Source organism: Neolamprologus brichardi, chromosome 7 (genome assembly GCF_056152115.1).
Source record: "Neolamprologus brichardi isolate AB-2024 chromosome 7, ASM5615211v1, whole genome shotgun sequence".
Classification (NCBI taxonomy): domain Eukaryota; kingdom Metazoa; phylum Chordata; class Actinopteri; order Cichliformes; family Cichlidae; genus Neolamprologus; species Neolamprologus brichardi.
The window spans coordinates 33,617,826-33,637,612 of NC_142110.1; the positions used below are offsets into that span (position 1 = coordinate 33,617,826).

Sequence of the window (19,787 nt, forward strand, 5' to 3'; positions counted from 1 at the left end):
TTATGTGGTTGCTAGACAACATGATGACCTCACAATATGCAACATAGATCATTTAGGGGTCTAAGATGTAGCTGTGGTAGGGTTTGTAGCTCAGCTTCTGATCGGGGAGTTCATGGACGGAGAGACTGGAATTTGTGTATTTTAGTAAGATAAATATCTGTAAGTAAATGCTCAGTTTATGAAATTAGTGGAAAAAAAATCTCATCTTATTGGTTGTTACTTTCAAATCTGACCTCGGGTTTAAACTGGGTACCTGTATTAAGTTTGAAATAGTTGTACATGTGTCCATTTATTATTATAAACCACTCACCTGAGTGAAAAAACTTTCTTTGAGCATATAAAATACTTTTATAAAATGTGCAAATCTCTTATGTACCACAAAAAGCCTGCTTGTAGTCTAAAAGAGAACGACGCCTTAATAACAACATATGAGATTTATACAGCCATACCAAGAAGAAGTGAGTTAGATTAGAGAAGAAAATTTTAGTCTGTGACTAAAGAAACTTAAAAACCTGCATAACCCATTTTCTAGTCAGAGATTTATAATGTAATTTCACAACATTTAAAAGCTTAACGGTGTAATATAAGACTTACTTAGTGGTAAGAGAATTAAATGTCAAAATATCCAAATTAAGAATAAGGATCTCCTATTTAGACACAAAAATAATGCGTCATGTTTATGAGGACATAGAATTATTTTCTGAATAAAATGCGAGTAAAAGTTTGTTCATTTAACTCATTAGTCATTAAAGAAATTGTATCTGGTACAAACATATCAGGTAAATTTCATTTAGCAAAACTCCTATATAACTGTTTATATTCTTTAACAAAATGACATGAAAAATGTACATGTCATCGAATGACTTAAAGCCAACATTTTGCCGATAAATAGATATTTTTTCGAGTGCACATTGCAAGAGTGTATGCTGTGTGAAGACATTGTGTAAGAAGATTGTAAGAAAGAAAACTGTAAGAAAAATTGTCAAATTTTTCTATGTTGGTTTTGAGATACATATTCATGCATGGTAAGTAAAGGTTTCACCATTGCACACATCTGTGCTGACGCATCCATAGGCTTGTTTCTAACTCACTTGTCCAGCGTCATTTTAAAGATAAATGTTAGAATTTGCTGATGACAGTGTGACTATGGATGAAAGTGTGGATTGTAATGTTCATCTCATAAAGTAGAGCTAAACGTGTTATATGTCATTATTTATTGCTGTTCCATGATCTTTTCCTGTGGGTTTTATTCGATGTTTGCAGCAAAGAGCAGCAGCGTTCAGCGAAGGCTATGTCAGTGTGGGAGCAGAGGACTAACCAGCTTAGGAGACATAACATAAAAGCGAGCAGCGAGGCCCTGTACAACGAGCTCGACCCCGATGACCGCCTTTTGATGTCCAGCGCCCTTCATCTGCACCCCGACATGAAGACTCACCTGGACAGGCCCCTTAGGGTGGAGTCCAAGAATGGAGACAAATCCAGCAGGGCCTCCGAGGGAGGGTGGGAGGAGGCAGGGGATCTCCGGCAGGATGACAGCTTTCACACACACTCCAGGAAGCATCACCGCCACCATGACAGTAGCGGGGAGAGCAGAGATGAAGGAGATGTCCGGGGAGGGAGGCACCACACCCATCACAGCAGGAGCAGAGATCACAATGCTGATGGTCCACAGACAAAAGAGAGGAGAGGGGAGATGAGTCACAACCGCAATGGAGGGCAGGGGCACAGGCACCACCACCACCAGGCTGGCTCCCCTGAGGAGGAAAATAATGACCTGCAGGGAGGAGGACGAGGAGGAGGAGATAATAAGGGGCATCACCACCATCACTCACATCGTCCACCTAAAGAGGGGAATGGGATGTTGGCAAATGGTGCACAGTCAGAGCAAAGGGGTAGAGGGGGAGGTGGAGGAGATAGTAATGGAGAGAGGAAGGACCGATGCTCTCGTACGGGCAGAGCTCAGGCAGCTCTGGGTGGAGATGACTCTAAGAGGAACAAGAACGGAAACAGAGGTTACAGGTAAAGCTACAGATTTTGTTGTTCATATAAAATGCTTAATTTTCAAAAAGAATGACCTAATCTTTCAACTTAACCAACACACTATACTAATACACTTTATTTAAGTCGTAATGTGTCCAAATAACTTAATTAGGTGTATTTACCTCAGAATATGTCACAAATTATTGATTGACTAATGATTATCTCATTCACTGGCTGTTAGTTAGTTGTGACGTTTGATGATTATTTGACATCTTAAGTGTAAACAGCAATAAGTAAGAGTGTATGAAATTTTATAATACATTTTTTTTATAATACTTCTTCATCCCACTCACTCCTCTCCTTTCCATTGCTTTGCTTACAAACCTGCTTTGTTATTGCTAAATGTGTAAATTAATAACTGTTTTCCATGTCAAGTTAAAAAGGTGACACAACTCTGTGTCAGTGTTGCAAAAAAGTGAGTTTTTGCAGGTTGAAGTTCTGATTGCGTCTGTAACAACAGACAACAAACACCAAAGTGCTTTTGCTTTTTTATTGTAATTTTCTGATGCAATGTGTTTTGAACAGAAGTTTTTATTATTGTTGGTTTCATCAGCACATTTAATATATTACTGCTCCCAACTACAAACTGCAGCTCAGTAAGATTAGATTTTCGCTCTGCTTCCCATTTCTTCATTCCACATCCATGACAACACTGTGCCAGTTTTAGACAACAACCTATCTGAGTGGACATTACCAGCACTCCATGTGCCATTAATGGCCTTTACTTGTGATTCTCATTTGATGCCTGACCTCGAATCAAGTCAAATAATTAACTCCACCAAAATTGGTTTCTAAATAAGTTCAGCAAAAATATGAAGACAGAGTTCTGCTGTCAGGTGTAGCTTCAGTCATAACTTGTCATAACTTAAAAAAAAAAAACATTAATCCACTCTGAATTTTGTCTAAGGAGCGTGGAAGGAAAGCAACCTTTTCCCTGTGTGTGGGACAACTCCCACTAGGGATTAAATACCTGGGACTCTCCACCATTTGGTTCTAGAAGACCAAAGAAGCTTCTCGAATGAGAGGTGAAACCTCTTTAAGAAAATTAAAGTAGTCCAGCTGCTTTCTCTCCTGGATGACTGAGAGCCCAAACAGACACACTTTGACTGTCTTGTTGTAGATCCAACTTTGAGGCCCATTTGCAGCCATCATCACTCCATGGGCGAATTGATCTTGTTAGTACATCTGCAACCTGGGTCAAATGGTTTTAGTTTGGGTTTTGCACCCTATCATCGTATTTTTGTTCTAGGAAATTAGTAAAGTTTATTCCATTGAAGAAATGACAAAAACTTGAAGATTTATTCAAGAAGACCTATTACCTTTTTCACACAAAAAAACCATAGTGTGGCTTTTATGGTCTGTATTTACTAAAACTGCCAGTTGAGATCCTGTGAGTCACCTGTACTTGTTCTTTTACTCACGCTGTTAAATAACATGTTATTTTATTCTCCATGTATTCGCCTTTCTTGGCCGTGTTTGGACTGTAATCAACTGCACAAAGACTGATACTTCAGATTAGTGGCTATGAAAACAGTCTGTGCTTGAGACTCTTGCAGTCATATGAATAACACGTTTTTACAGAACTGTATGCAGTCCTGGCAGAAAAACCCCCCAAAACAAGAGGTATATCTTAAACTCAGATTGTTTTGATTGTTTGGGGTTCCCAGGAGAAAGCTTCTTCTCTCTAAAGAGAACATGGCAACAAGGCTTAAATTTGAAAAGCTGCATCTCAATAAACCACAAGAAAGCTGGAACAATGTCAGATGACACCAAAGTGGAGGTCTTTGTCCACAATGCACAACACCACATTTGTAGGAAACCAAACACAGCATATCAGCACAAACAGCTCATAACAGCTATAAAGCACAATGGTGGAGGGGTAATGATTTGGGCTTGTTTTACAGCCACAGGACCTGTACAGTATTTTGAACTGTACAAGAAGTCAGACATACAACAGAGCGGCTGAAAAATAAAAGAATCAAGTTGTTGCAATAGTCCAGTCAGACCTCAACCTGATTACAATGCTGTGGTGAGGTCTTATGAGAGCTGCTCATGAACACCTGAACTTATTTTATACACTGATACTATATGAAATTTGTGTTTTTAGAGCTACCTTGTGCTTCTTTGCACAAAAAGGGAAAGGAAACAAAGTTTGGGGGGTTTTTTGTTTTGTTTTTTTACACTAAACCCATCTTTTTTCTACAGGGAGATGGAGCCAGATGCTGAGGAGGAGAGCTTTACCTGCAGTCCTCATCAGCCTACAGAGGATGCTGACAACCAGAAGAACTCCACTAGGGCCAGCCAGGCTGGCCTCAACAGCAATGCTATCCACATTCCTGTCACCATCACTGCCCCGCCTGGAGAAACCACCATCATACCCAGTGAGCATAGTGTGTTACTGAGATGGGAGGTGGGGAAGGATAGGGAGGTTAAACATATTTGTGTTATATTAGTTACTTATCACTGTGTTACAAAGTTCAATCAAAAGTCACCACATCTCGTGATTAGCAAAGAATCAAATGGGTGAGTAGACTTTTATCACACATATAAAAGCAGCCAAATATCCTAAAATACAAAATGAGCTGTCAAAAAGCACAGTTTTATTTCAGCTGACGATGAAGCCCACACGCTGTGAAAAAATCATGCCATAACACTTGTGTTTGGATGACTTTTTTTTTTTACCTTTTTAATCTGAAGGAGGAAAATGTAACTTTTTTATTCAGAAATACTGCATCTCGTCAAGGTGTCTGTAGAAGTATGTGTACTTGTTTGTGAGCTAAGTTAATATTCTTCCATGTGCGAAAAACAGTTTTTCATAACATAGCTGTCACACTTAATCTTGACCCTGCAACCACGATCTTATGAGAAATGTCTAATTAGTGAAATGATGTGTTGCATATTTCTGTGAAGCGCAGCTATAAAATGCCTAAAGAAACTAAAAGCCTGCATTTAACATCCATAGAAAATACCTCACTTGTTACGGTCTGTGCCTCTTTGAGCTAAATGAGCGTATTTGTTTTTGCGCATCAGTGAACAACATCGACTGTGACAACCTCCAGCTCAGTGAGGAGAAGAAAGATCTGGAAGAGGACGAGGCAGCTAATGGGCCTCGGCAGATCCTTCCCTACAGCTCAATGTTCATCTTCGGCCAAACAAACCCGTAAGTTGCGAGGTGACTCAGCGGACTGGCGTGGGATTAGCATAAACAGCATATTGAGAATTAAAAGCTTTAATTAATTTCATTCAGATTCCTCTTTAAAGCACTGAAACAGTCAGTGGTTTGCTTATGTCTGACTCTTTAGTGGTTAATACCGAATCACTGTTATTCTCACTTGTCATGCTTAAATAAATCCTTTCTCTTTGGGGTATTTTATGCCTCACCTACACACAAAGGCAACAGTCACTCCCAGAAGTGGAGCTCTGGGTGTAGCTTCACTTGGAGTCATTTTCTCTGTGAGGACCTGTTTCGGGGAGGAAAGCAGCAACTGCAAATATACAGTACTGTGCAAACGTTCTTGAACCATCCCTCATTTGTTTTAATTTTGCTTCCAAGCAGTTTCTTGTAATTTCTTTTAAAGTGGTCACGGGCAATATTTTCCAGGCTTTCCAAAGGTTTTCCAAGGCTCTTCTTTGGACATTTGCTGCTTTTTGGATCCTTTTCTCTTTACCCAATTAGAACATTATTTCTTGTGCATCCTGGGGTAAATTCTATCTGAGTATAAGGAAGGTGCCACCTCAAATTCGAGGCCATTGGATGCTCAAGTGGTCTCAAGATCTTATAGACAAGTGAGCTAAAGCATGGCTAGTTAAACATTTCAGCCTTAAGCTTTTAAGATTTAACACAAGAATTGAATCATAGTCAGAAGCAGTGACCATAGCATAAAATGCAGATGCTATAGCAATGCTAATACTATAAATTAAAAAAAATATAGAAATAGTAATGCTATAAATACGCAGATGCTCTATAGCTCTGTGAACTCAGCTGATGATGAGTACGGCATAGTTCAGCGGCAGATTCATTCCCTACCTTCATGTATTGTTTTGGATATGCGTATGTCCACAGCCTGTTATGGAAGGATGTCACCTGAAAGTACCTTGTGAGCTGTCACTGCTAAGGGTGTAGTACATTTGCTCATGTTTGTGCGTGCGTGTGTTTATATGTTGGTCTTGCAGGGTGCGACGGCTGTGTCACTATGTGGTCAACCTACGCTACTTTGAAATGTGCATCCTGACGGTCATTACCATGAGCAGCATCGCCCTGGCAGCTGAGGACCCCGTGCAAGCCAATGCGACGCGCAACGATGTGAGTCAGGCCTACATCAAGACTTCATAAATAAACATCTGGAAGTACACAACAAACACACTTGTTGTCAGACAGATAAACACACATGGACAAGTATATGCATGAAAACATGCAGGCTAGCACAGGCCGGATGAGGATTCACACATAAACACGTCTCATTTGGGCTGACTGACTGATTCATTTGGACCAATTGAGAAGTTCTTCCTAACAGGATCTGACAGTTTATCCATGTTGAGGAATGAGTGGTAGGAGGCACAAAAACAAACTTTAATCATTTCTTGGTGAAATAACTGATTCGCAAGTGGTCCAGAGCCAAAAATCCAGTAACTATCCTGTTTTTGTATTCTTTACATCCCTGTGTGATATGTTAGCCCATGCTGGGAATAAGGATGATTTTTGTTTTTGTTTTGACAGACAAGCACAGCTAGTTAGTATTGTAGTCAGGGGTGCAGAGGGAAAGTGTGTGTGTGTGTGTGTCTGTGTGTGTGAGTGTGTGTGCCTGTTGTGAGGTGTTAAGGTAATGTGTATCTATGCAGTACAGCGCAAAGCTGACAGAGTTTCAGATCTTTGGCAGGACATAGGAACACGTTGTGCATATCTGGTCCATTCTTACACACACATACACACACACACACACACACACACACACACACCCTTTCAAAGACTGAAAGCGTCTGTCACTGGGTCTGTTAGTGAGTCATTTTAAAGGATATTTTCTTATTGCTTAACTTTTTGCAGGTTCTCAAGTACCTGGATTATGTCTTCACTGGAGTCTTCACCTTTGAGATGGTGATTAAGGTGAGAAGGATGGAAAAATCAAGGTACATTTTCATTTGAGCCGCATGAGCTATGAAAACCTGCTGTGCAAGATTTTGGACATTTTCAAGTCAAACATCTACAACGTCTGGGGTGAGCTAAATGTAAAGGTTGCCTTGATCAACACTCAACAAGGCTAAAAACACAATCACAAAGTAATAAAACTACATTGACACTTTCTCCAAAAATATTGCATTGGTATAATACTTGATAGCCGCTTTGATCGCTAAAATACAGAAAACTATTTGATGCATCATCAAAAAAAAGCATATTCAGAAGCAAGCATGTCACTCTCATAATCAGCTGCTTACATCCTTTTGCCTATTGCCTATAACTGTTCTTTTACAATGTGTAGCATGTCTTTCTCTACTTTGATAGTGGTATTTTTTAAGCTGCTGCAAGAACCAAAATAATTCATAAGTCAGAGTCCTGGAGATTTGAACCTAAAACAGAAGCCAGACACCCCGCTACAGGGAAGAATATTTGGGTTTTGCATCACTTAATAATGTAAACTGGCTCACAGATTTCTCCATAATAATTAGTCCAATTAGGAAGCAGCAGGAATAGTTTCATGACAGACATTATTTTCTATCGGCTTGAAGATACTGTCCTTTTCTGGATATATGCACTGTTTACTTATAAAGCATAAGATACAGATATATAAATCTGTTTCAGTTTGGGTTGTTTTTTTATCTAATAAGGATTTGTTTCATAATGAGCTTTCATCATTTTTAACCAAATTTAGCTTGTTAGATTTATTTTTACTTTATGCTTTTGACCTGCTTATATCCACATCTGAAAAGGCCAGCAAACTGTGGATAGCATGTCACTGACATCACTAATTGGCTTTGTGGTTTTACGTGGAGATAACACTCCATCCTAATGTGTCTAATTTAATTCTGTAATTCCATCACTCTCTGCGACTCCAGATGATTGACCTGGGACTGCTTCTCCACCCTGGCTCTTATTTCCGTGACCTGTGGAATATTCTGGACTTCATCGTGGTCAGCGGAGCTCTGGTGGCCTTTGCCTGCTCGTGAGTCAACTTTTCCTTGAATAATTTTCTGTTCATTATTTTATCATCCCAGCAGTGCTTGAATATAATGTACACCAACCACATAACAAGATGTGGAAACCATCATCATTAAAACACCAAATGGTTTGTTTTTTTATGCCTCCTCTCAACTATCCAGTGGACAAGCATTATGAATTTTAATGTGCTCGTCTTATTGTTTTCCCATGAATTCCAAGACTTTTGTGTTGCCCAGCGGTTATTTTGCTGCCATGACTATGTCAAACTCTGCTTTCATTGTTACATAAAGTCTTCACAGCCCCTCCCTGCTAGTTGGCTAATAGGTCATGCACAATTTGGCTGATAGGTTTAAGGCTCAGGTGGAGAGGACAGGATTTTCCCATGACTGTCAGGCTCTAGCTGCCATCTAGTTTGTACTTTGGATTTAATGCCTTATACAGAATCTGCTTTTTGAATATTAGTTTTCTTTTTAATAGAGTAGAAGTTTAAACATAGTATGTATCATAGACTGTATATAAAACACTGCATCAACTTATTTACATTGTGCATGAATTATATATGAATGAGTTTAGGGAAGGTAATAATGTTTACACACACCTTTTCTACACATTCTGTAAAATGTTTATAATGTCATTTGCTAGTTTTAAGTCTTATTTAATATTGTCAGGTATTTATTTTAAATATATGGTGACATTTATAGTTGGATTGATGATAAAAAAAAGGCCATTACCACCTTGTCATAGACAATTCACTAGAATGCTCATGTTTAGGCTTCAAAACAATGGCGTAAACCATTAGGTGATAATATGGTGGCCATGTTTTGTCCATTTTTTATATACAGTCAATGGCATGGTTATAAGAACCATGCTGTTTACAGTGTTGTGAGAAAGTATTTGCCCCCTTCCTGATTTCTTAATTTTTGCACATTTGTACATGTTTCAGATCAAATAAATTTTAATTGCAAATAACCCCACGTAATTACAAAATTTATTTTTCTGTTTTTTCAGATGATGATTTCATTTATGAATGGGAAAGTTATCCAAACCTACCTGGCCCTATGTGAAAAAGTAACCTGAAATCAAGTGTTCACGATACGTGGCAATGAGTTTTTCATTCGCTGTGGAGGAATTTTGGCTCACTCTTCTTTGCTGAATTGTTTTGATTCAGCCACTTTGGAGGGTTTTCGAGCATAAACGGCCTGTTTAATGTCATGCAATTTGATTGAAGTCCAGACTTTGACTAGGCCACCCCAAAACCTCCTTTTCTTGTCTGGATTGTTTGAGCCGTTCAGATGTGGACTCACTGAATATCCCAAGTTAACTTGAGTTACGTTTGTCTTGTCAGTCCACAGAATATTTTGTCAAAAGTCTTGGACACCATCAAAATGTTTTCTGTCAAATGTGAAATGAGCTTTTGTGTTCTTGTTGGCTAGCAGTGTTTTTTTCCTTGAACACTCCCATGGGTTTTTCCCAGTATCTATCTTATTTTTAAATTATGAACTCTGACCTTATCTGACGCAAGTGAGTCCTGCGGTTCTTTAGATGTTGTTCTGGGTTGTTTTGTGGCCTCCTTGATAAGTCATCAATGCACTCTTGAAGTACTTTTGATAGGCTGGTCACTCCTGAAGGTTCAGCACTGTTATAAGTTTTCTCCATTTGTGGATAATGGGTCTCAGCGTGATTCGCTGGAGCTCTAAAGCCTTAGAAATGGCTTTGTGACCCATTCCAGAGTTATAGATGTCACTGACTTTGTTTCTCAGCTGTTTCTTTCAGCTGTGCCACGATGTGATGTGGTTAATCACAGAAAGATTCATGATTTAACAAGCGGGACACTTTTTTTCACATAGAGCCAGTTAGTTTTGCATAGCTTTCCCCCCCCTAATCAATGAAATAATAGTAATGTAAAAACTAAATTTTGCATTTACTTGGGTTATTTTTATTTAATACAAAAATTTAGGTAAAAGAAGAAACTTTTTTATTTTATAACCTGCCCTTAGATACTGTGGTGTAAGTCAAAATTAAATCCCCACTTGCACTGTAATCTGAGTGGAGTTGACTCCTTATTGGTGAGCATTCTTACTGGTATCAGTAGAATTATTCTTGTTACCTGTATTTCAGTATATCTCAGTATACAACTGGTTTGGAAATCATGTAAATAAATGTTTTCCAAAGCCAGAGGAGTTCTGGGTCTCTTAAGAAAGCTGGTGATCACACATTTTGTTTTGAACAATGTTTTCAGGGTTTTTTGCCACTATTTCACACACTGACTGAAACTCTCTACAGTTGCCTGTCACCTGTGTGTTTTTCTTTGTAACGCTTTCTGTCTCTGATTTCTCTTTTTCCCTTTTTTTGTCTTTTGCCAGCACTAGGTTGATGCTTGTCTCTGTCTTTCATCTGTTGCTGACTCTTTCTCTGTATTCTCTCTGTCACTTTTTCTCTTTCTTCTTTGTTTTCTGGCTTGGATTGCTTTCAGGAGCCTTATGGGGTAATGCCTGCTCTTTCTGTCAGTCTGTCTGTTTATTCATGTGCATATCTGCCCGTTTGAATCAGTTTTTCTCCACCTTAGCTCGTGGTATTTTCAGCAAGGTGTTGTTTTTTGTCTTCTCACAGCTAAATGTTTTGCACAAATGTCATATTTTGTTACTTTCTATTTTTATCATCGCCACCACAGTCACAATTAAAGACATTGCATTTCCTCTGTTTGTGTTATGTAACTATGTTTGTGTTACATCTGTATTCGGGTTACATAAGAACAATTACCCGTTTTCCATTTATTGGACATATTTTGTGTGTGTTAGAAGCTACAATGTACACAGTGCACAGTGGAGCAGTGCTGAGATTGAACAAAACACTGCTTCAAAAACATATCAGACGTTTGAGCTTTCATAGGGTGATTCAGGTCATTATGAACACAGAGAAACTGAATGATGCTGCTTTTGATAACGACGCAAATAAATAAAAGAGCTAAATAAAAACTGTTAAACAGAGTGAATGATAGATGAAGGATTTTCTTACCAATAATGCACAGTTAATGATATTCAGGAGTTATCAAATTGAACCCCTTCATCCCTCCATTCAGCTTTCACTTCCTGTCTGGCATTTTGTTTCTCCCGTCAGCTCTGTAATCAACTCTCATTCACACCAATCAACCATGTAAGAGGCTCCATTCACAGCACCAGGTCTAATGGATAAATGTGATGCCTGACAACCTACATTTTATTTTTATTTAGATCTTATTTTCATACTTAATCTAAACACAGGAAAAAGGAAGGCAAGTTGTAAACCTGTTACACAAGAATGTCTGTTTTGAAACATCCAACACTGCTTTGTGTTTTTGCAGGCGCTTACTTTAGGATTAATGTCTAGATATAAAACGATTTTATATATTAATATTGTGTTTCAACTGAAAGGTCAAAATGTATTTAAAAACTGTGATAACTCATTGACCAATCCAATTCAAAGTTGTTAATCCACACCAATTTTTTCTGTTTTCATGGAAATTTATAGTTTGAAAATGATTTTTAATCTCACTTAAAAAGCTGTGTTTTGTCATAAAGAAGCAGCCATCAGTGAAGAAGACAGACTCGAGGTCTTTATGTGTCCATAGTATAAAACCTGACCTGTACCAACTTTAGGAAAATTAGGCACCGAACATTATATCTAATGGCCAGCAGGTGGCGACTCCTTTGGTTCCAAAAAAAGGTGCAGCTATATTGAAGGTTATGAGAAAATGCATGTATTCATTGCGTGATCTGTGACTTTAATGAACATTTTCTTGATGAGATTAAGCTCTCAATTGCTGGTTTTTAGTCTTATTTAATACTGTATGATGTTAATTTTGAAAATTATGGCACTCACTATTAGTAAAAAGGACAATAAAGCTTTAGTAATTGAATAATTACTAGTTTTTGAGCGAAAAATGCTCAGCTTTCAGATAGGTCCACAGCTTGATTATCACTTTCAAGTGAGATGGCTACGGCAAAACCGCTCTGCTTGAGGCTTCAAAACAGTAGTCCACAAACTAATGGGTGATGGTACTGTTGTTACATGTGTCTTTTATATACAATTTGTGGAGCGCAAGCTAACGTGTAGCCACTAATCAGCCACAGCTTAAAAATGATAAAACTGTCAAACAATTGTATTCACAGAAAATGTAAAACTCAAAGACACATATTTACAAAATGTTTTTATTTGCTTCAGAAATGGTTAAATGCAAATATCAATATAACACTGTAACATTATTACCTTTATTATCATTATGTTGCATTTTATACTAATTTTCTAAAAATATTTTCCGCAGCAGTAGTAATGCACCACATGATCAGAGTATAGCTGCATTGGTGTCTTGGCTCTATACCCATGATCTTCAGCATACTAAAACACAATGTAACAGAATTACTGTTACAGAATTACTGTAGGACCACATTTCTTAACTCCAGAGTATATGTAGTCAGTCATGACATTATAATCATCTTCATGTCATCAGTTTGATTTTCCCTCATATTCAGTATCCACAAACACTATTTCTTCCAAATATTTTATCCAGCTTATCTTGCTTTAAAAGGGTGTTTACTTTAAATTGACTTAAAAGTCACTTTTTTGTCTCTTATCTTTGTTTTCTTTTGATGTGTTTTGAAAACCACAAAAATTGTCACTATATCATCACGCCTCAGTGATATCTGTGTAAAGTGTTTATTTTGCTCTGTCGTGCTTTACGTGCTGCTGTCTGTCTTTGTGTATTGTCTGCGTGCATATGCTTATCATTTCTTTTCCCCATCAGATCGCAACAAAGCGTGGCCAGGTGGGAATTGTCAGTATCTACTTTTTTTCTTTTTAACCCCTCGTACCGAAACACAAAACATTCCTCTTATCAGCCTCCGAGGTTTACGTTGTTGCCCTTCATCCCAAAGTGCTTGGGATGTGACTCCCTTCCCTCCTCGCTTTCCCTCCTTTTTATAAACCTTTTCTCCTGTCCCAGTATTGGGACATCAAGACAAAAAGGAAATATTGGGAGCTCTCCCTCATAGCTTTCAGAAGTTAATCAACACACAGACGGGGATTTGGGCTGCAGGAATCTGAAACTCAGGTTATCAGTTGTATCAAAGCTTAAGTCCTTACCTATCCTCTCAGTTTTTTCTTTTAATCATGACTAAAGTCAATTTAATCGGTTAAATATCCAAGAGATTACCAACCTCCACCTTCATCTCTTCTTCTTTATGCCTATGGAATTAGAGGGCAGCCAATAAAGGATTATAGCTTCTCTCATGAATTCACCTTAAATATTTTTTTTAATTTGTTCCTCACAGCCTGTCGTGTTTGTAAGGAAAATCACAATAGACATCTGTTTTTCTCTGTTAAAAGAGAGTTTTTGCTTTGTTAATATTTGTTTTTGAAAAAGACAGAATTTTAGAGTATGCCATATTTTTAACCTTTTAAAAATGTTTCTGAATAAATGGAAGTAGTGGATCGGGCTACACTGGGTGAAGAGTGTGTTAACAGTGTCCTCTTGCAATGTTGTAGATTTGAAAATACTCCCATTAGTAGAAATCAAATAGGAAAATGGAATAAATATGCAAACCAGCTGATGCTATGCACTAGAGGTTCTAAATGAACACTAGAAAGGCTGACCTATGATACGGATTGTGTTTTTTAAAATGTGATTTTGACCTGCATTTTCAGCTTTTGCTAATAGTCAAAGAAAACCTTCACTATTACCATTAAAATGGGAAATAATAAGCCAAACATACATTATACAAAATTCCTCAAGAACTTTGAATCCTCTGTATATTTTGAAACAGATAGCAGGAGCTTTGCGCATCCGATTTTGCTGATGCAGCTTTAGACGTCAGATGTTACGTGTCTGAACAGGAAATCTTCTCTTTCATGAGCGAGCAGCAGCTACAGAAGTTAAGCTACTCCAGATGACCTCATGTGTGGCTGCTGAATACGTTGCAATCACCGCTGATGTGTGCTGCATCGACATGAAAACACAAACTCCCCACCCGTGCCCAACTCATGCTCGCATTTCATCTTCCTCCCCCCCGTGGCGCTTCTGAAAGCTATTGGGAGACTGTTCTTGCCATCTCAATGTGTTGAGGTCCTTAAAAAGCAGGACTGGCATTGACTTTGCAAATTGCATGCCAGAGTATCCAAGTTCTCCAAGCATGAGAGCCGCATGCCGTTTTGTTAGATTTTTTTATTGGGAATTTGAAAGGCCCCCGGAGCCAGAATATTTTGGAACCATGCTTCTCTCCGGTTTGAGTTCTGTCCTTCCCTCGCCAGTCACCACATATTAAAAAAATAGCTATGTTCATTATTCTGGTGGGTTTCTCTGAGTCCCTAATAACAATCCTTTCTTTTTAATGAGACCCTGTAAAGCGCTGACATACTGACCTGGGTCTGTGCGAGTGTGTCTGTGCTTCTCCAGCTACCTTAATGAGGACCATTTTCACTTTGGGAGCATCAGAGCAGGAACAATCTGTAGAGGAACTTTTTGTCCTGTCCTCACTTCTCCAAAGGTCTTTTAAGGTTGGGTTTTAGGGTTGCTGAGAGGTTTAGACACAGTTAGGGTGGTTAAAATAGGTAAGCACACTATGGGCCAGGAAAAGGTATTGAAGAAGGCAATACTGTATGTTACAACTTTGTAGCTTTGTTTTTACATTTTCTTTTTGTTTGCCTGTATCTTATTTTTATTCTTGCTGCAAGACTAATTCTAATGTGCCAAGAGGCTAGCCTCCAGGTAATGACCCAAAAAGAAGACACAAGAGGGAAGGATTGTGCTTTAAATTTAATGTGTATCCCCATTTTATTAATATAGTTAGGCTAGTATGCTAATGTTAAGAGCTTGTGATATGCTTTTGGGTATCTCGAACTAATAAAACTTTCCAGACAGGAGTAAATCAAAAGTTTGAGTTCTTTACAGAACTCTTCATATAAAATGCACTCTCCTGCCACTTTGTTAGGTACACCTGTTCAACTTCTAAATAAGTAACTATTCAGCCAATCACATGGCAATGTGCATTGAGGGGTGTAGACATGATTGATACAACCTGCTAAACTTCAAACCAAGCATCAGAATGGGGGGAAATGTGATTTAAGTGACTGATCAACAGATATAATGAATGCTAATCTACTGGGATTTTACCATGCAGGCAGGGTTTACAGAGAATATTCTGGAAAAGATTAAATATCCAGTGAACAGTAGTTTTCTGAGCAAAAATGCCTTATTGGTGTCAAAGGTCAGGGGAGAATGGCCACACTGCTACCATGTTATAGAAAAGAAAGAATAACACAAATATCCAGTTGTTACAACCAAGCAATGCAGAACAAGTTGATCCTTAAAGTACATGGGCGCCATGAGCAGAAGAACGCACCGTGGTAAATATAGTCTCAGGAAACTGAGATATATCCAAATGTTAGGCTGCTGGTGGTGTAACGGTGTAGGGGGATATTTTCTTGGTACATTTTTTTTTTTACACTTTACCAATGAAGCACCACAGCCTACCCAAGTAATTTTGCTGACATTGTCCATGCCTTCTTGAGCACAGTGGTCAACAGGATAACACTCCATGTCACAAAACTCACATCATCTCCAACTGGTTTCTTGAACATTACACTGTACTGTACTCAAGTGGTCCTCTACAGCCACCAGATTACAATCGAGTAGAGCTTCTTTGGGATGTGGTAGAACAGGAGATATGCATGATGGATATACAGTTGACACCCACAATGTGTGTCACTAATTAATTAAAAATCCTTCACACTCAAACTATCCTTGGCCAGTGTCACTCTGTGAATGATGGCTCGACTGTATGTCATTATCATGACGGCTAGTTTTTAAACCCCCACGCTTACTTCCCATAATTAGTGAGCAAAACGTGCAACGTCTGCAATGACAGCAGTGGTTCCTGCAAAGAAACTGCCTCCTGCACCTGCGGCAGATTCTTTGTGCATTTACTGTAAAAATGTATGATTTTGTGTGTTATTAAACAGAAACAATGCTAGTTTGTATTGTGGAAGAAGCATCGAAGGAAGCAATACCTGAAACAATTCACTACCAGACATAGTCCTTCAATGAAAACTTGAAGTATGAAATGAAAAGGGTGTAATTTCACTGTTGTCTGAATACCTTTATTTGTGGATTTTGAAGGTGGAAAAAACAGACCAAAGGAAAGAATAAAGGAAAAGAAAACAAGAACAAAGGGAAAGAAAATGAAAAGAGGCTTAAAAAGGAGTTTGGAAGAAAATACATTATAACAGGAAACAGAAAAATAAACAAAAAATACACCGAAGCATGTAAGAAACAAACAAAAAAGGTCAGAATCTTAAAAGAAAGAAAATATTGAATGTCAGGAAGGTGTGGAGGGAAGGGATGACTGAATGATGGAATGAAGAAGCGGAGAGAGTGCAATAAGGAAGGGAAAAGGATTAAGAAAGGAAGAACAGGACAATGGGAAAAGATAATAGAAGGAAATAAGGTTAGAAGGAAGGAAAAAATAAAGATGGAAAGATAGAATAAGGAAAAGAAAGAATTAAGAAGGCTGGGGATGGGCTACAACAAAGGGGGGAGAGAAGAAGGGGAGGAAGGAAGGAAAAGAAAAAGCGATGAAAGGAAGGATACGAGGTTTGGAAGAAAGAAAGGGCAGCAGGTTTCAGGGAAACAAGGAAGGAGGGGTGTTAGAAGGAAGGTAGAAAAGAAGATTTGAAGAAAAGAGGCATAGTAAGGAGTTATACTGGGAGGAAAGAAGGGCACTAAGAGAAGGGAGAGGAGGGAAAGACAACAAGGAAGAAAAATAAGTGAGAAAGGGAAGAAAGGTAGGAAGGAAAAGAAGCATCAATGAAAAGACAAAAAGGATGAAATAAAAGGAAGAAAGGAAGTAGATATAGAAACAAGGAGAGGAAGGAATGACGGAAGGACAGGAGGATAAGAAGGAAGGGGGAAGGTAGAAAGGAAACATGTCTTCCCAATGTGATGTTTATGTAAAGTTTGGTCAGAAGGTTCCTTTGTAAGTGCGCATGCACCATCAGCGTGCTGCCTGCTGTAACCCATAATTTCCTTAGGGATTAATAAAATATTCTGATTCTGAAATAAGGAAGAAAGGCAGAGAAATAGATAGGAAGGAAAGGAGCTAAGGAAAAAGGAAGGAAAACTAGGAAGGAAGATGTGGGAACAGAAAAGAGAACATAATGAGATTCACACATCTTAAAAGATGCGTGAAGTTGTAGGAATGAAAGGGAAAAAAAAAACAATAAAAAGAAAACAAAGCAGCCAAAGGAAAGATCAGAAAAAAGGAAAAGAAAGGGAGTAATTACAAAAGTATCTGGGTAAGAGGAGAAGACTGGTGAAGCATGTTTCTGTAGAATAACATACCTCACTCACATGCATGTGTTCTACTAACAGAATATATGCATCCTACAATATAAACCTGGTGAAGTGCAGTCAGTTCTTGTTAATGCAACCTGAGTTGAAAGGGTTTAGAGTGTCATTGCACTACATCACCCAGACTAACTGTACTCTCAATCTGCACAGAGGGACAAAAGGCAAGGACATCAACACTATCAAGTCCCTGAGGGTCCTCCGGGTCCTGCGGCCACTCAAGACCATTAAACGGCTGCCCAAACTGAAGGTACGGTAATCAAATCTGTCACAGATCGTTCTGTAAGTCTGTAAGAAAAACCAAAAACCCACAGAGCACCCAAACAGTCCTGACCCGCCACAAACACAAACACAGAACGCCAGAAACCTACTCTACCATATCAGATATGGAAAGTTTGATTTTTGCTTGATTTTTTGCTTAGATACTGAATTTTATATTCTGTGCCTTACACGCCTACAGTAGGCAAGTACTTGATTCTCGAAGGAGTTTTGTGGCAATTAACAATGAAACACATACTTAATGCACTGTAACACATTACACTGATGATTTCTCATTGTTTAGCCAATGTTTTATGACTTATGCGATATATTTAATCATTTGGACGTGATTGCTGCATTTGCAGTGTTAATAGTTTGGCTTATTTGGTGCTCACTTACCTGTCAGTCTTGAGCTGGCAGCTATTCCTCTTTTGTTTGTGATGAATTGACAATTATTTCAAATTGAGTTTGCAGAAACTGGATTACCGCAGAAGTGAAGTCTGTTCTTCTCTATTTGTCTTCCATCTTCATTAAAATATGTTTAAATTGTGTGTTTCTAAAAAAGAAAAAAGAAAATCACTTAATTTAAAGAAAAAAAGGTGGTGTTTTTTATGTGGATTTACAAAAACTCCTAGGATTACATGTCGTCATTATTGGAGGTGTTGTGCTAATTATACTGAGCTTATGGAGAATTGATTACTGCAGAGAGTTTTGAAGATCTTTAAAATCAATAGTTAGAATTTATATAATATATTACCATGATACAGCTATTATAAAGATATATATTATAAATAATTACACTGGAAGCACAATGCTGTATAGAATCCTGTTTTCCTCAATTGTTGTCTCAGACACAGAAATGACAGCTTTCCTCTGCTGTGTGGACAAAAGTATGTGTCAAAAGAGGAGAGATCTGATTGGGCTAATAAAAGTGAGATGATTGAGACAGATCGAAGGTGGCAGACAGACGCCCATCCAAAGCTCTTCTTGGATACTTAGGGAGAGTGGTTTGACAAGACAGGCTGGTTAAAGTACCTCTGTCTTCACTCTGGTTTAAGAGCAGCCTCGATGGGAGTCACTCAAGTAGCAGCATATTCATTGGTTACATTGCATACATGTCAGAATGGATCGACAAAGCACTTCATCTCTCAAAGAGATCCCAGCACAAGCTGACAGAGATAGTGACAGGCACAGACTGCTGTTTGCAGGTGGGAGACAGGAAAGATATCTGGGTTTAGAACAAGGCTGACTGTGTCCACAAAGTGGCTAGTCTAGATTACATTTGATCCAGATTACTAGTGAGACTACAACAGCTTTTCATTCAGAAACAAAGCCATCTAACAGAAATCATTGGTTTAGGAATATAGTCTTTGTTTAAATTGAATATGTCAGCATTACAAACAGAATTGAAATGTCATCCCAGTAGTGTGAATTTGTTTAGGTGATGTCTAGCAGACAGCTAGCAACTGTATCGTCCCCGTTTCTGCACCAACCTGCCCGTCAAAGCTGCTACACCTCTAATATTGCATCATTTTGAACTGTAAAATAACATTTCAGCTGCTTCCTTATTCACAAGGGTTCACCACACAGGGTTTTATACCAGGTGTCCTTCCTGATGCAACCTTACATGGCGACCCCTTGTGGTTAAGCCAAAAATAGCACAACTTTAAATATTTATAAAATTTAAATTGTTTCATGAAGGAGTAAATAAAATATAGAAATCAAAACAGTTTTTTAGAATCAGCCTGTAAACATTTATTGTTCCTTTAAAGTCAGGCATTTTAACTGAGTCTCTGTGCACTGACTGTCTTTCGGAGGCAGCCTCAAGTGGCCATAAGAGGTACTGCATGTTGCTTGCCATGTTTTTTTCAGCCTGGAGGTTACAGTAGGAAAGATACACATAAATGCCTTACCATTAATTAAATCCAATTAGTTTAATTTCTATTCTCTTTATATAGTATC

The 19,787-nt window shown here is 38.4% G+C and overlaps 1 protein-coding gene across 11 annotated transcripts in view; it reads left to right on the plus strand.

Annotated features, from left to right (window-relative positions):
* Positions 1 to 19,787, plus strand: part of cacna1bb (calcium voltage-gated channel subunit alpha1 Bb) — a 213,504-nt gene that overhangs the window by 146,508 nt on the left and 47,209 nt on the right. For all 11 annotated transcript variants that reach the window (XM_087843518.1, XM_087843517.1, XM_006803498.2 and 8 more), the window contains 7 exons: positions 1,264 to 2,019; positions 4,246 to 4,421; positions 5,071 to 5,200; positions 6,214 to 6,343; positions 7,082 to 7,141; positions 8,089 to 8,195; positions 17,721 to 17,817. In XM_087843518.1, the coding sequence (XP_087699644.1) occupies positions 1,264 to 2,019; positions 4,246 to 4,421; positions 5,071 to 5,200; positions 6,214 to 6,343; positions 7,082 to 7,141; positions 8,089 to 8,195; positions 17,721 to 17,817 (1,456 nt within the window). The remainder of the gene's footprint in view (positions 1 to 1,263; positions 2,020 to 4,245; positions 4,422 to 5,070; positions 5,201 to 6,213; positions 6,344 to 7,081; positions 7,142 to 8,088; positions 8,196 to 17,720; positions 17,818 to 19,787) is intronic.